Consider the following 18,162-nt stretch of genomic DNA (forward strand, 5'->3'; position numbering starts at 1 on the left):
TTTCCATCAGGTTACAGATAGCATGTAGCAGCATGTGCCATTAAAATTATGAAAGCAAGTTATTTTTTCCCCAGCAACTGCTTAGACTGTCATTTTTTATCATGGATCTCTTTAATCTCTTTCATAAGGAGTTATAAGCCATATTACCATGTCCCTTTTTCGAATGCTAAAAGATTATGACCATGCACTGGGTAGAGATCTATAGTTTGGTATTCCTTTGGTGTTTCTCAGAAGCACTCAGCTACTGTTTACCACAGGGTTGTTCTCCCACTAATCATTAGACTGGTGCTAATTTGTGAGGTGTGTTTACCCATAGCACCTGAAGGTTAGCTGGAGGGGGCAGACATCAGCATCTCTCCACAAGATTACTTTAATAAAAACTGCTATTGAATTCTAAAACTCATTTTGAGAAACTATGACTGAAATTACAGCTGTTATTAAAATTTCATTTTGCTGACAGACACACCTTGTTGAACTTTACCTCCCTGTGTCTCATGATGGAGCTCTAAAACTGCATTTTACTCTTCCATTTAGAAGGTTTTTGCTTACCTGTCCTGATGCAGTAGATTTGGAGGTGACAGATTTGAGAGAATAACAACACTATACAGTGTTTCAACATGGATACAATGTGAACAGTCTTACTATTATTTTAATTTTAGACCATTTAGACTATTTTTAAAGTTTTTTTATGTTGTCAAGAGAGAAACCAGCTGTGCTTTGAAAGGCACAGCAAATATAATATAATGCAGTCCTGGAACATGTTCAATGTTTGCTTTAATGATTTGAAGCTATATCTGAATAGGCCTTTTGTAGAAATATTTTTTTCCAAAATTTCATCCACTTGCAGAATAAATTACAAAGCAAGCCCCAACCGATATTTTAATGATTTTTTCTACAAGCTCTATTTATACTTGTTTTTTGCTTTGAAAGTGCTTGGACTTGTTTAACATCATATACCATGTTTCTTCTCTCTTTCATATAAGCTATCCAGATTTATAAGGATAGTTACAGGTATTTTCTCTGAGTTTTTTTGCTGTGAGATGTTCCTGTTTAGCTCTGTGAAACTGGAATGTTTTGAGGAAGCTTAAACCTCTGTGCTTTTGTCTAAAATACTCTGCAGCTGGAAGGGTCTGGATCAAGCTGTACAACCTGTCTGGAGAGGCATGGATCTTGATCTTAGTGTGTTATCCTGAAGATAACATTATAATGCTCAAGTTTTTTATAAAACTGAGGTTGAAAATTCTGACCCACTCAAACACAAATACAGCAATAGGAAATCAATAGTGATTTGGTGTTTACTTACTGGGAACTAATGGGGTGGTAGCAGCAGTTGGCCTCACAGTTGGCTCTACATAATTGTCTTCATTACACTTTCCCTTCGTCAGGCCAGTGTCATCCAAGGCAATATCACTGGGACCACGCCTTTTAAAGGCATCAAAAATAACCTGAATTCAGGAAAAAAATCAGAATTTTATAATTTAATGAGCCATTTTCATCTTCCTATGCTGTACGATTCTGTCTTTTCTTTAATGCTCTTATTTTCACTGTAATCTACACTAGTGCTACACTCAGGGGAAGGCATTGGGGATGAGACAGAATTTCTCACAAAACAGAACAGCACTATGCAAACTGAGTGGATCATTCTAAGGAATGTAGTAGCTTCTTCATTTAAATGATGAACTTGATTCAAAAATATTTAATACCTTTGCATTTTATATATACACATATTTAAAATGTAATAAAAATATAATTCTGCATTGCTCATCAGCCCAAGCTTCTCTTGCACTAATGGCACAAAAAGCTAAAATTAATCTCATTTGTTCTTAACGGCTCTTTAATATCCCCATATTTAAAGTAGTCCTGCAAACAAGGAGTTAGTGCTGGTGAACTACAGTTAGGTTTAGCAATCTTCTAGACATCATATGTGGTTACATATTTCCTGGAAATCTGATGCAGCCTGGTCACAGATGCATTTATTTCCTCAGATGTTAAATGCATCTTTCTAGCAGTGCTTGCCAGAAATCATTCAAAACTACTGTAGCAGGGCAAATAATCCCAAATACCTATAAAAAGAAATTGTTTCCAAAAGAGAGATGCTGAAAGAATTGTCTGGAATAAACCTTCTCCTTTTGTTTACAGATAAGTCAAGTCAGTTGTTAATCATGTAGTATCAAAACCACTTCCATCCGCAACACACTTTCAGTGGATTAATCTGTAAGTAATTAGTAAAAACACTGATCCACAATCTGAAGCAATTTAAATTTAAATCTTCTTATGGCTAAATGCTTCACATCACTCTGACTATCAAGATTTTATATCCCACAGCAGATTTTGATAGGCTTTGAACACTTGTTTTGTGGAAAGCTCTCATGATAGCATTCATTGTTTCTTGACAATGATCATGTTTTCTGAAATATTAATACTTTAAATTCCAGAGTAGGGAAAAGGGTCTGTGAGAATTCAAATGGGGATTCCAATTTTCTGCATGCTAATATTTATTTGATAGCAGACATCTTTAAATGATACTAAGTATTATCTTTGGAACAGTGGAATTTTGGGGTCATTTCACAGAAGTCTCTGATATCAGTTTAGCTAAAATAAATGAAAAAAGAAAAAAAAAGCAGCTTAACAAACCTTAAAATCAGATGTTTCATTTAAAGTTACTTGTCCATAATTCCAGTTGTTTCCATAGTTTCCTTCTTTCTCAAAAATTATCTTTTCCTGACCACGCTCATCACTTATGCTAACTCTTAAACGGTAAACATTATCCCCATACATGAAATACCTAGAGGGGAAAAGCATTTTGGTATTATTAGAACAAAGTCAGATTCCATGAAAAAAATGCAGCTCTTTTTATTTTATAATGTTTTATGAAATTAGGATTAATTTGAAGCAAGCATGAAAATAATATTAATTGTATGTTTAAATTACACCTGGAAGAGTAGAGGCCTAGTTAAGCTTCATAACAAAAAACATTTCAGGGATTCTTAATATCATTTTTGTATAGAAATGAATATTGGATGCAGGGTGAAAAAGAAAATACATTATAGCTAACTGCAAAAGTCAAAGCTATGAAGGAGTTAAACTTCAGGCCTGGAGCTGAGACTGATTGTGGAAATCCAAACAGAACCAGGCTGGTGTTGCTGGCACACTGAGTGGGATTCATATTTTATATGAAAGAAAGCTCTTTGGGTATATTCTTAAACAAAATACAGGTTTAGGAATTATGTAACAATACCAAAAGCTTAGGCAATACGCTTCTGAAGGGACCAAAGGCAAACTCAGAATCCGGACTCGCTCTTCTATGAGTCCAAGTCCAATGGGTGTTGAAATATAAAATCCTGCAAGATAATGGTCACACTTTAGCCAGGACAGAATAAATTTCTTTTTTACTTTTTTACTTATTGAATTAGAGTTTTTATATTTAAAATAACATCAAGCACAGATAGTGTTGCATGATTTGGAAGATTTCCGACACAGTAAATGTGAGTGTTTATCCCAAGATATGTTCATCAGTCAATGACATATTAAATTGAGCTTTTAAGCTTCTTGGACACTCAGAACCAGGTATGCAATGGGAAACTAGTTCTTTCCAAGTCAGTGGGAATCCTGCCTTATATTCAGTGAAGGCAGCAATTCTCCTGCCTTTATAAAAATGTCTTCCTATTTGATATTGCTTGTGATTTTCCCAACATTTTCATAATTTGTATCCACAAATGACAATGGGAAATATGGATTATATGTTAAGAGAGTGAATGACTGTGTGAATATTTTATAGCAAGGTGAGGCATTATAAACAAACAAACTCCCTTTTATTTGTGAAATTGGGTTTGTAGCTTTTTTCTGAGATAATTTGTTGCAGCTGGGAATTTGGACTTCTTGTTGCCATATGAGGCTAGGCCAGAGAAGCATAATGGGTGTAAACTCGTATTTTCTTCTAACTAACTAATACGTATATATGCAACTATATGTCGTATTAATAGAATTTTCAAATTAATATATTTATAATTATATGAATTAAATTATATACACTGTATTCTGTTACTTATACTTCCAGATTATTTAGTTTTTTTCATGTGGGAGGCTAAAATTCCTGAAAATTAATCTGAAATATGAATCAGGCTTTTCATTTCCTCTCTTGACTTAGAGAGCCTGCAGTACAATAGACACGGTGTCCAACTTAAAGAAAAAACTTCTTCATATAGTCAAGGGGACAGTTCTCTGTCTGTTTCATCAATTCTCTGAGCATTCAGAATCAATTTTCGAATGTGTATTAAGGCCTTTACTTTTCAGGACCAGAAAAAATAAAAAAAAGTTTCACTGAATGTAATAGCTTGATATTTATGATGCAATTTAGTTGAAATAATGGTCACAGAAATTTAAATATGCAATACAATAATAATGTTACACATAGGAGCATTACATATGTCAGCTTAGACTTGGCACAGGAAAACAGAGAGCACCTAAAATTGATTAATATTTTTGAGAGAGAGATCATTGTCAAGTGTTTTGTTAAACAAATTTTACATTCCTTCATCTGATTTGCATTCTAGAAGCCAAGTGGGAAGACAAAACAGTGTTCTGAAGATGTTTAGAAAAATGTGCATTAACTCAGAGAGGGGTGAATAATTTCTATCTGATAAAGTGCAGAATACTATTTATCTTTTCCCAGGAGTAACTTCTTTCAGAATAATTTGCAATTTTTCCACTTATTTGTCACTGAATAAATTTTATGTAAGTCTTGCATAGAATACATATAACCATTGCAGGATCCAATTTGTATTTTATCTGGTTTTAGCTGGACTGACAAATCAGCTGAGAGAGTGATTGTTTGGCTTTATTGTTGAAGCAGAAAAAAACTTATGGAGTCTAATGCTGGTATAAGGATTCATGATGCATTCAAAATCCAATTCCTATCAGCATTGTCTCTTTAAATAAATACCACTTTTGATATGACCACTTTTCCAATTATGTTATTCAACTGTAACAGTTACTGGAGTGTTTGTGTGTTTGGCACAGTTGGTGTGTTTGCTGTGCAGTAACTAGGGACACAGATGCTTCCTGCAAACTGCAGGTCAACTTTATTTAAATCAAAATTTTTTTGTGACAAACCTGAGGATGTCAGCAGTAGAGAGGGGTGAAACAGAAGTGATTTGCCTAATAATGCTAATTATACTTTTTTTCCCTAAAGTTAAACATACAGGTTTTTGACCTATAACATTTTTGCCCTATAGAAATTCCTTTCTCAGATAAGGCATTTTGGTGTAATAAAAGCATTGAATTTTTTAGTACCTCACACTTAAATAATTTTACATATTCTGTTTTTTTTCCTTTTGGTTTTGGTATGTTTCCACAAGAGGGCAATCAGAAGGATAAAACATTTTATCTGGTAGCCCTGACATTTTTATGGTAGAATACTACAACATCCTAGTAATACCACTATGACGAATCCATAATGCAGTGATATAAGCTAAATCAAGTTTTTCCTTTAATCTTAAAGCCACTTTTTTGATCTTACCTGACAAGTTGCCAAATGTATGATCAAAATCAGGACCAGTCATCAAGGGAAAGGTAGGACCGTGAACTCTGTCCCAGTCTGAATCATCATCTAAATCTTGTATCCAGAAACAAAAGCCATCTTCAAAAGTGCAATTGATTTTCTCATAATCTGTGAATAAGAACTTCTAGTAAATAAAAGATGACAGAGATGGTAAGTTTTTTCTTAGAATTACATGGGAAGGAGTGATGAATAATGTCAATTTTTAAATATGTTTGTAAACCAGCCCACACTGACTTAATTTTCTCTTTATGCAATGCAACAAAATTACTCAAATAAGTGTGTTGTTTGTACTTGTTAATAAAACACTATTTTTGAAGGGTAGCCCAACATACTCTTGCATTCATTCACCAGCCTTCATTTCTGATCCTTCATTTCCTCTTTTCTTTGCCAAGGCCTGGATTGCTCCAGCAGAAAGGGCTCACCATTAGAGCAGAGTGCTGTGCTCCATGGCCCTGGGATGCCCCTTTCCTTATTCTCATTTGCTCCTTTGCTCACATGGCTTTGCTGCAGCATCCTCATCACTTTTGTTCTCATGATATTTCAGACTTTCTGATCCTGTGGGTGCTTCCTGCAGCATATCCCATCCCAGCCACATTCCCTGCTCACCTCCTGCTCCAAATTTAGCAGCTAAAGAAGCCTTCACTTATCCAATTACCAAAGCATGAGTCATATTGCTGCATTTTGTTGTCACTGTAGATTTACCTCATCCAGACTTTTCTTAAGGCCTATTTACTGAAGCAGGTATTTTCCTGAATGCTACTTCTAAATAATAAAATAAAACATTTTATTTTATTTCTAAAGACATTGTGGTCAGTTTAGTGAACAAACTGGCTGAGAGGAATCTGATGGAGGTGCAGACACAGTTTTATTTACACAGATAAGTTTTGTAAGACATCGCCCTACTGCTAGATACAGGCCTGTACACCTGTGAATGGCCTTACAGAAATAATTTGTTTGATATTTAAAACAGTATGAATTTATTCAGAGTGGATCTAATTGTTGGGCTAAGGCCAGAAAATGATGCTTCCTTTTCCACTGCCATTTACTCGAACTGAAAGTGTAGATTCATTAAAATTTTGGGATAAAAAAGAAACAAAAAAACCAAACACACACACACACACACACACACACACACAGAGAGAACACTTACTGTTTAGTTCACTCGCATTAAATGCAGTGTATGTTGCATTAAAGCCATTATAATTCTCTGAATAATCAGACATAAACTGTGCTGTAGCCTCATGAGAAAAAATGTAAATAGTTTCAAGTTTGGTCCCTGACAGAGAAGCTGAAAACAAATAAAAGAAACGATACAATCAGAGAGAGAATAATCACAGGCACATTAAAATTTCCAGTGTTGTCACAAAACCACACTGGATTAGTTTATTGAGTCTTAAGGAATGATTTTCCTGTTGTACTGCAATCCTGCTACAATAGCTTCAAACTCTTGGAGTATTTAGCTGTTTGGTTGACATATAAATATTCTGCACATTCCATCTCTCATATCCACCAATATGGATATCAGCTAGTCTTTTACCATTTTGAATTCTCATTCTCTACCTATTTCCTATAAAAATAAGGATAAAGAATAATATATCTTTCTGATATAGTTATCTTCCTATAGTCTATCTTCAGAAGATGTTTTCCATCTCTGATGGAATTCAGCTGTATAGACTGAGTCTTGTAAAAAATGGGTACAATCCCAGTTTTCAGAGTAGAATATAGAGACAGAGTTAAGTTATCATCAGTATTTCAAGATCTGAGGAAAACAATGTATTTAAAAATACTTGTATTTTCAGGAAATTTTGTAGCAATTCTCTTACCTGTTCAGTTTAGATTCTTTCCTTTTATGTTACTGTGTGTGATGTTATAGGAACTTCTGACAATATATTTCCAAAGAAACATGGACCCCACAAGACCATGAGGCTGATGAAGTTATCAAGATCATTCAAATGAGTTGTCAATAAACAAGTAGAAATTTCATAATGTATAAGGGTTTTATCTGGTCAAATTAAAAGGCAGACGGGTATATTGAGACTAATTGTCCAACAGGGTAACTTTATGCAGATCCAGTCTTCCTTTTAAACATACACATGCAGCTTTTGATACCTTAAAATGCTTATTTAACCACTTAGATTTGAATATTATTAGCTGAAAAATAAACTTACCTCTTAAAACTTTGTTTTGTCCTAATCCTTCAAAAATACTCAGCTCGTCTGCATATGGTTGTGTTTCAAAAGAAGAGAAGTTCAGTTTAATGGACAACCCTTGAGGCACTCTAAGGCAACAAAAAAACATAAACTCAAAACTGAAAATCTATTATTTTACTTCAGTAAAGTAATTGAAGTCATTGAGTGCTTGAATGATAAGTTCAGAAGCAACATGAAATTATTTCAATCAAGATTATTAATCAAGATGATCTTTTTGTCTAACTTTTAGTTGTAAAATTACCAAAGGAATTGAACATTTTGTACAGTGTGTGCACACCTTTATGCACTGGAGTTAAGTGTATTTTAGAAACTGAATGTTCTGAACTCTAGAATGTGATTATCAGTCCTGTAAGGGGTTTTTTGGATGGTTTTGGCTGGGTTTTGTTGTCCTCTGCATCTCATTGAATTGCAAACACTTTTTTCGTACATGTTACTCTTAGATATCTCACTGCTCAGGTAGACTTCCCAAACCCAGAGGAACAGTATCCAGATATCAATATGAACAGCAAGATATCAAAATCTCTCTCCTGAAAGTCCAAAACACTGCCTCTTATGACAAAAACAGGATTTGCATGCAGATTTGATGATCTCAAACCCACTCTTTGGGAAATTGTTGCAAATCCAAATCATCACACGAAAAGTTAATGACAGAAGTCACTTGACGTAAAGTGTAAAAATTCTTGGCCTTATTTTTCTATAGTTATGCTCTATGAATAATATATATTTAATTTCTTCTCCCATTTCCTTTCCACTAGACACATATGGTAGTCCAAATTCTAAAACACTACCAGCTTAGCTACCACTATGTGGTTTTTTTTCCAGAATTCAGAGACTCAATGAAAATAAGCTTTTAACAGCAATCTGCTGGTGCTTATCAGTAATGATAACTAGAGAAGTGTGAAATAAATACTTAGATATTTTGCCTTTTCAAATTTTTTGTTGTTGTTGTAATTTTATATTTCTCCAGATGGAAGAAATAGTTTTGGTTAGAAAAAACATATAGTTGGAAGGTTCAGGAAGCTAAAGTTTCAGGGAAATATTAAGCATATTGCTCTTTAAGGAGAGGAGATTGGATCTTCATTTGGAGTTAAAGGGCATGAAAATGCAAAAGCTCTTCCTAAAGGTAATGGGGAAATATTTCTATACAAAGGCACACACAAGAAAATACAATCTCGGATGTATTATAGGTTGCCTCTTAACACATTTTTATAGGGATAATAAAAAACTTAGGTTACTGGAAAACCTAAAAGTTCCCTCATGGAAACAACTCTGTTTGAAAGAAAGACAAAATTTGAGCACTACTTTGAATTTCTTGGGGCTTAACTCTCAGTATTTCCTGATTTCTTAAAGCAGTTAAGTGGAAAATAAATTCAGATGGTTGTCTTTTGTCATTTTTCAATCTGTAATTACACATATCTGCAGAACCTCTACCGTATTATTTGCAATTGCTCATGGTTCTTTCCAAAATGATATTTTTACTGGCTGCATACCTGGTATAGATATCTACCTAACAGAATGCTTCTTGCAGCTATAGCAGCACTTGGAGCAACATCAACAGTGTAGAAGGGAGGAGGGGACTGGGGCCATGTTTATTTACTAGGCTCAAATTCTGCAATGCCAGGAAATGAGGAACAAGGCAGACATATTCTGAAGGGAAAAAATCTTGTTCTTTTCCTGGGGCACACCTGTATTTTAAAGCCAGGTGTTGTCAGTAATTACTAGTGAACAGTACCACTAAGGATGACAAGGAAAAAAATGTACTAAACAGAAGGAAAACCAGGATTTCAAGGTGAAGATGAAAGTTCTGAACAAAATCAAAGCCTAGCAGTTTCAAAGGAGGCTTTGGAATGAGAAGCTCAAACCTTTTGCAATTTTAAAAGCAATTTCTTAATCTCCTTTGAAATCTTCTGCCAAATTAATACTTCTCAGAATCAAAGAACATTCATTATTATGAAACCATTATAAGAATTACTGCCTTTTAAAGCAGTAACTTCTGAATTGACAGTCATAGGACGGATTTTTAGGACTGTCTAACTTGTGATCATCTAATTTTTTTTAGATATGTACTTTTGGACGAGATTTGTCATATAGTGTCGCTATCTTTTTTCTCCCTGGCCTAGGGGAGTCAAAATCACACAGTTGTCCCTGTCTGTAGGTATATATCCTTGATTAAAAAAACCCCCAAACCACTTATTGTGCCTAAGGTTTAACAGGAATGTTGTGCCATTATGGAAAATGCAATTAACTATGCAATAAATTATGCAATTCTAAAATATATTTCTAAATTACATAGGTACACAGGTACTCTTAATTCACATATGAAACCTTTACACCTAAGTGACAAGGGAATTCTTGAAAACTCTGTTAAATAAGAATTACATCATATAAAGCCATTACCTGAAGACTACTATTTAATGTAATCCTTTGGGGAAAAAAATCTTGCAATTATTTTATGTGATTTATTTTGAACTTACACTTATGTTCCTCTGGATGTATATGACACACAAGATTTCTCAAAATTGTACCTAAGAACTTTTGTAAGTGGAAAAATTATTGATATAGTTATGGATCTTATGCATGAAGGTTTTTAAAGAAAAGTTACATAAACACGAAGAAGAAAAAGGTATTACATATTTTCTATGCTGGGGTATTTGGGAATAAAAGCAAATGGCATAAGACTATTGTGCAGGAAACAAGATCACCTCATAATCAAAAAAGTATTAGGTACAATTTTATTGGAAAATGGCTTACACTATTATCCATTGGCAAAAAATGTTTTCATTATATGGCTCTGGATAATTCATAGAGTGAAAAAACCCAGAGGAACCAGTCAACATGAATTTTCCATCACAAACTGCAGCTGCAAAGATATAATGAAGAACATTTGTCAGAATGACATTTGAAAAACAGAATTGGAGCCAAAATGTGGGTGACCCTGAATATTGATTTACATGGATTACCTTGGAACTGCTTTGTAAGCAACAACAGGAAGACAAATTAAAATACACTATCAACTTATTCCCATTTCTAATTCTTATCACTGATCTCAAAGTACTACAAGAGAAGAAAACCAGTACAGAAAATTCATTTTTAAATTAGACACAATCCAACTAATCCAAACTAGTCTAACCAATCCAAATAATTCAAAAACAGCAACTGGATTTAGCTAATCCAATACTTTCATTTTACTCTATACTTTTATAAGGAAACAGGATCTTGCTTTACCAGTTCTTATCTACAACTACTTTAAATGAGTAAACTGTGTTTGTACTACCAGAGACAATTTGATATCACGTGAATAAAAGCAAAAGGGGATATGGTTGACTATTGTTATCTCTACTTTTATGAGCTTCCTGGTTCCTTGCCTTATATATTACTGAGTACTTGAAGAGATAAGTGGATCTCCCAAGTTCCCTGCCAGCTATTGAATTCATTCAGCTGAGGTAAATGTCATTTATCATCATCTATTTTTTCAAAGGCCTTTCAATAGTTTTTTTCCCTTGATGTTGATATTCCATTCTATAAAAATTTTTCATTTTAAAAAGAGGAAAAAATATTTTTAAGCCTCAGCAAGACTGGAAATGATAATTCATGTAGAGATTTTTATTTTAGCAGACGCTGAGGAGCAGCTGAAGGTTTTGCTTCATCTCTTAACATTATATTAGGAATTTGTCTAATAATGTTTTCTCTTCAGTTCCTCAAAAAGTATCATAGGGCTTTCACATAAGGATAAAATCAGTATCACACATGAATATTTGGAGAGGTAAGGACAAGTTCATCAATTTGAGGCAGATGATCAGAAATTATACAGAGCTTTTAATTAATTTCAGAAATGAAACCATACCTATAATGATGGTCCAAATTACGAATAACCAATCATATTGAAAATTAAATGGGAATTTTATTGATCATAGTCCTTCTCTGGGAAATTATATATAAAAGAATAAATTGAGCCTCCTTATGTGTTCATTTTATAAGTGTAAAATTCTTTCTGCCTATCACTGTAGCAAACACAAAATAAAAGTCAAGTTTTGTTTCACATAGCCATAAATAAAGACTGTGCAGAATGAACTCTGCCAACATGCCTAATGCATGAGCCGAATAGAAACATATTCCCTTTTGCAATCTTTGAGAGGAAAACACAACACATAAGATTTTAAATACATAGAGAGAAAAGGTCCATGAATGATAGTTATTATTCTATATTAGCATTGGAGCTGGCTATTGGTATAAAAGTACTTTTTTCCTCCGCTTTAATTCACATATTTCCTGTCCTTACCAATGGGAAGGAGAAAATCAGTGTGAGAAGAAGGAAAGTGCCCAGCTTGTTAACCAGTGGTGGTGTTAAGAAGTATAGACATAATCTGATCTAAAAGGAATTTTATAGTATGGACAATAATAAAAAAGGTAAGCATACTTCTCTAATAAAATCAATGACAAGTGTTTGCTCATTCATTTCTCTTAGAATCACAGAATGGGTCAGGTGGGAAGGGACCACAATGGGTCCAACCTCCCTGCTCAAGCAGGATCAACCCACAGCACATGGGACAGGATTGTGTCCAGCTGGTTCTGGAATATCTCCAGTGTTGGAGACTCCACACCCTCTCTGGATGATGTGTTCCAGTGTTTGGTCACTGCACAGTGAAGAATTTCTTCCTCATGTTCAAGTGAAACTTCCTGTGCATCAATTCCTGCCCATTGCCTCTTGTCCCATTGCTGGGCACCAGTGAGCAGAGCCTGGTCCCTGCTCTGACCCCTCCCTGCAGACACTGACAGACACGGATCAGGTCCCCTCTCAGTCATCTCTTCTCAAGGCAGAATGCCCAGCTCTCTCAACCTTTCCTCATAAGAAAGATGCTCCAGCCCCCTATTATTATGATTGTTCTTATCTTCTTATTGTTATCTTTTATTTGTTCCTTATCTCTTAAGAGACAGTGAGTAAATTCAAACAGGTCCTTAGGTGTATGGCTAAGGAATGTGTCAGGAATGAGCAGGGACTGGTCCTTTTTTCCTAGAGAACCTCCCAGTGCTTCCTCCTTGCAGGAAGAAAGCAGCTGTGGTCAAAGATGGATGGGCATGGAAGTCATTGCAGTTTTGCCTCATCCTGGAGCCCAAAGAAAAGCTGCAGTTGCTCTCCTAAGGAGACAGGAGATATCCTTTGAAGGAGCCACTTCTACTCCTTCCCCAACATGTATCTTGTTGTCCACTTCTATTTACTTATGTTCCATGCATGGGACATTATGAGGGCTTCATCCTGTTAGCCTTGGATTTGAGGGAGAAGCTCCCCAAACTGGTCAAATCAAGCCCACATATTTCACTTGACAGGATCTTTCTCTGCCAAAGACCACTCCATGACTTTCTGATTAATCTCTCTCAGTGCTGTAGTGATGCTATGAGGTGAGTAATCACAAAATGATGGTCTAGATGTATAATAACTGCAAAGAGTCTGCAGAAACCCCTCCTGGGATCAGCCTCCAGTCTCCCTTTCTGTACCCCTACATGCTACATGGCTGCTTTACAGCAATGCCAGTCATTATTAGTGGCTGCTGGTCAGACTTCACATTTCTCTAGAGACCCTTTCACTGAAATTGCTAGCTGTACTTTTGTGAAGCTTTTTGTTACTGCACTGCATTGCAGAGCCAGAAAGAAACCTTTCAAGGTAATTTTAATCAATAAAACAAACAAAAAAAAAAAAGGGTGTTCGGTTGTCTGAATCTCTTGTGAGAATCTGAGATTTTACGGAATTTTCTATAATGCAGGAAAGAGATTACCAAAATTCACTTCTTAATTCTCTGTTTTAAACCATTGACATTATGAAATCAGAAATACTGGAGATAATGACAATCAAGATGAAAAACAAACCAAGTTTTTTAGAGGACAACAACTCTTTCATATGCAGGAGCACTTGTAGAATGAATTATGAATTGGTCATAAATCTCATTGTGAAACTCTGAAGAACTTCTGAAAATCTGAGCAATTTTAGATTTCATGTGACATGTTTCCCATCTAGGAATGGGACAAATGTGAAACATCAAAAATGTGGAAAAATTGGCAGCTATCCCAAAGCGGCATTCAGCTTCTTATCCCTCATTCCACTGATTTTATAAAATCTGCTAAGGTACTTAAATACATAAAATTAGAGAAGCTCTGAGGTTTTGGATAGGAAAGACTTTAAGCTGTACTTCTATAAGGTTATGAGCAAAAACTGCTGCACTAGTGGTAACTGACCAAATTGTTTGGGAGTACTAGGCATCAGTGAAGATAAACAGGGGCAAATCATCCAGTTATTTGGACTGTAACTACAGCTGTCTTCCCTTCTGACACTGACTATTTTTACTCTTATTAATATTTATTTTATACTTTTATTTTTACTTTTATTATTTGTACGTATTTATTTTATTTACTACTTTTATTAAGTATGCACATTCCTGAAATTTTCAGCTCAGTTGTGTTGAAATGAGGAGTGACTTCCTCATTTACAAAGGGGAAAACATTCACAAATTATATTTGGTAGAGATTTAGGGAGATGTGCAAATCACATCCAAAAGCCATGTGCATAAGAGTTTATGCCTCAGCTGAAAAACTCTACTCAAGCACAATTTATAACTTAAACCCCTGTGTGGCCTCCAAGGTACAGCTGAGTCATGTCTACACAGCTTTGCCTTCAAGTATTTGAGCTTATTTTTGTCTGTATCTACCAATATATAATACAAATTTAATTTTGTCACACATAATATGTATGAATGTAATGTCTTCAATAAAATGTGGGTGGAAACTTCTAAATTCAGACCTAGTTGTGGCATTGACCTGCTAGAGTGAGTTCAGAGGAGTCCACCAAGTTGATCAGAGGGATGGAGCTCTTCTGCTATGAGGAAAGGCTGAGAGAATTGGAATTATTCAGTCAGGAGAAAAGAAGGTTTTGGGGTTATATAATTGTGTCCTTTCTCTGAAGGAATCCTACAAGAGAAATGGAGAGAGTCTATTTACAAGGGCCTGGAGTGACAGAACAAGGGAAATGGCATCAAACTGACAGAATAGATTTAGATCATATATTAGGAAAACCTTCTGGAACAGGTTGCTCATAAACTGTATGGATGTCCCATCCCTGGAAGTGTTCAAGGCCAGGTTGGATGGGGCTCTGAGCAACCTGGGATAGTGGAAGGTATCTCTGTACCTGGCAGAGGGTTGAAATGAGATGATCTTTAAGGTCCCTTCCAACCCAGGCCATTCTGTGACTCTATGATGGTAAGTAAAAAGCATTCATTTTATGAGATCACTTTATGAATATAAGGTCTATATTTTTCTTATTTAGCAATACCTAAAATAAAAAAACAACCAAAAAAAAAAAAACCCCAAAAAACCAACAAATACCCCCAGTATAAGATCTGTCTAAAAAAAAAGTTTGATGGTAGAAATGATTGACTGAATAACTTCTTGGGGTTAGGTTACCTAATGCTTTCCATGGAACTAGGGTCTAGCTGAACCTTAGGACCTTCTGGTTTCCTCACCTGTAGAAGGGTCAACTCAGAGCCAATAGTTATTATGATCTAGCTAGATGCAGCTGTTATGATAAGTACACATTTTTATGTGCTTCAGTGGATATAGTACTGAAGTATTCTGATGGATATTTCCCCCAAAATGTTCAGTCAAGTCTCCCTCCTGACCTGACTGCAGACAGAAAAAAACGCAGGCAATGGGCAGAGAATCTGCAATTCTCTTTTCTTTTTTTCTGAAGAAAATTGCATTTATGACAGAGAGGTTCTGGCTGTCACAAACCTTCAGGATCAAGCTTTCAGATTCTTTAAAAACATAATTGGCCTTTTACTTGCTTGTTTGTTTTTAGAGCCCAGCATTTCACATGTTTCTGAAAGCTCGAAGCAGACTGCCCTCACTGTTTTCCTCTTCTCACAGCAGAATGGAAATAAGCTTTCCAGATTTCTAGCACTAAATTCTATGTATTAAAAAAAAAAAAAAAAAAAAAACCAACAAAAAAACCCCCAACAAAACAAAACGAAAAAACTCCCAACAAAGAAACAAGCTAACAAAACACTGAGGGAGTTAGTTGCTCCCATTTCTCCTAAAACATTTGCAATGTTCTCTTTGAGAGACAACTTGACAGACTTTTAACTGAGAGCTGAGGCTGTGGAGAGCAATGCAGGGAGCATTAACCCGCACGCCTCCCCAGCAAAACTGCAGAGCACTTTGGTGAGGAGCACTGCAGTCAAACTCCTTGGTACAAATAGTTTCTTGGGGAAACGAGGAAGTCAGATGGAATCATAGAGTAGAATCACTTAGGTTAGAAAAGACCTCCAAGGTCATTGAAGTCAGCCTTTGCTGGAGCACCACCTTGTCTGCCAGACCATGTCCAGTCATTTCTCGAACACCTCCAAGGATGGTGACTCCACCACCTCCCTGGGCAGCCCATTCCAATGCTGGACAACCATTTCTGTGAAGAAATTCTTCCTGATGTCTAACCTGAATGTCCCCTGGCCATTTCCTCTTGTCCTGTCACTGGTCACCTGGGAGAAGAGCCTGACCTGCGCCTGGCTCCACTCTGCTGTCAGGGAGTTGTACAGAGTGAGAAGTTGATCCCTGAGCTGCCTTTTCTCCAGGCTGAGGCCTCCCAGCTCCTCACATGGATTATTCTGCAATTTTATTGCCCTTCCTCTCCAGTCCCTCAATGGGACTTGTAGTGAGGGACCCAAAAATGGACACAGTACTCAAAGATAAGACAAAGGCAAACAAACTGACTGGCACTGCAGGATAAGAACTCTTTTTGTTAAACTCCAGTAGGGTTTCAGGTCTGCAATTTTGTAGACTCACTGATGGGCTGAGGCTGAATGGGACCTGTATGGGTCATCTGGTCTGAACACTGTTTGATATCACTGATGCAAATCTTCATATTAAATTTGTATATTATTTTGTAATTTACATAGGACTTATGTTAGTAATATTTCTATAGTAAGCAACAAATTTACTGCTTTATATTAAAACAGAAAGACTCTAATATTTCATTATTTATTAAGCATATTCTTCATTAGTGAGAATTTTACAGAACATTGTTTCCTCTTGCAAGGTAATTATTTTAAAAATCACTCATTATTATGTTTAATAGGATTGATTTGGACTTCTTTGTGCAGTTTATTGCCCATAAACTATTTACAAAATACTGACAGTGTTAATCATGTGTAAAAAGACATTTACAGGAGTTTACATTCTTACCACATCTTTTTTCAGATTCATCTGAACCATCTGGGCAGTTCAAGACTCCATCACAAAAGAAATCTTCACTAATGCAGGTTGCACCATCAGCACAGAGTTCAGCAGGTAGCAAACACTCAGCTGGAATAATAAAGATGAGAGCAATAACAGCACAACAATAATGCAGTCTCACCACAAAGGAAAATTGACTTTCCTCTGGTTGCTTTACCACAAATCAAATCAACCACTCCATTGTGTTTTACAAAACTGCATTTTTAGAAGCCTGGAATGAAATATCACATACTAAAAAGATAAATTTGGCACAGAATGGAGAGAGTTCTCAGAAGTGAAATATCTTTCGAAACTAAGCTTGAAGTAAGGCTGGAAGAAAATATCTATGAATTCTTTTTTTTTTTCCTTTACACAAATAAACTACTTTATGCAATATAATAAATGACATTTTCCAATTTCTTCTGTTCAAGTAATGTGAGAAAACTGTACTTTGGTTTAAATAACAGTGAATAATCTCTGGGTTTAGGTAAATAGAATTTAATTGATTTTTTCAACTTTAACACATCACACTGTTGCACCTCATCATGCTAAGGAATCTGATTTTTTAACTAGCATATCCTAAAAAAAGAGTCTTTAAGACTAGATTCTTAAACACCAGAATAATCAGAAACCATGTTCTTTTAAGATTTACAAATTAAATATTTAAATTAAGAGCAAATTTCTGTTAGAAGTATACATGGGCAGATCCTTGTAATTGTAGATCTTACTAATAGCCTTTTCCTAGAGCATAAATGTTCATCTACTGAAAACAAACTCTTAGTCTTTAGAGGGTTTTGGTCTTAGATATCTTTAGAATTGAAGTAGGTCCTATTAAATTGAACAGAAACATGTGGCTAAACTAAGCTTTGGAGAACTACTAATTTGAAAATTCTTAAAATTGCATTAATTCTATAGAACTATTCACACAGTTCCTTGTCTCTACTTCAATAAATGCTTACAGAAAAAGGTCAACATTTATGATGCAAGAAGGAAAAATAGTAATCTGTAAAATTTCATATTTTCATATTTTGTTTCATAGAGCTGCTAGTTCTGTAATCAGATTAAGTGTGATATTGTACTGTGTCTCAGACTGACATTGGTATCGATGTATTGTAGCACTTCAAAGTGCTTTACAAAACA

The 18,162-nt window shown here is 35.3% G+C and overlaps 1 protein-coding gene across 1 annotated transcript in view; it reads right to left on the bottom strand.

Moving 5' to 3' along the window:
- The window catches only part of TMPRSS15 (transmembrane serine protease 15), a 52,547-nt gene that overhangs the window by 22,588 nt on the left and 11,797 nt on the right, over positions 1-18,162 (bottom strand). The window contains exons 8-15 of the mRNA XM_041469255.1: positions 16,993-17,112; positions 10,522-10,630; positions 7,729-7,838; positions 6,711-6,848; positions 5,519-5,668; positions 3,239-3,341; positions 2,635-2,785; positions 1,304-1,445 (exon numbers count right to left, since the gene is read on the bottom strand). Of these exons, the coding sequence (XP_041325189.1) occupies positions 1,304-1,445; positions 2,635-2,785; positions 3,239-3,341; positions 5,519-5,668; positions 6,711-6,848; positions 7,729-7,838; positions 10,522-10,630; positions 16,993-17,112 (1,023 nt within the window). The remainder of the gene's footprint in view (positions 1-1,303; positions 1,446-2,634; positions 2,786-3,238; positions 3,342-5,518; positions 5,669-6,710; positions 6,849-7,728; positions 7,839-10,521; positions 10,631-16,992; positions 17,113-18,162) is intronic.

Source organism: Pyrgilauda ruficollis, unplaced genomic scaffold, assembly GCF_017590135.1.
Source record: "Pyrgilauda ruficollis isolate IOZ18807 unplaced genomic scaffold, ASM1759013v1 scaffold102, whole genome shotgun sequence".
In the NCBI taxonomy this organism is placed as follows: domain Eukaryota; kingdom Metazoa; phylum Chordata; class Aves; order Passeriformes; family Passeridae; genus Pyrgilauda; species Pyrgilauda ruficollis.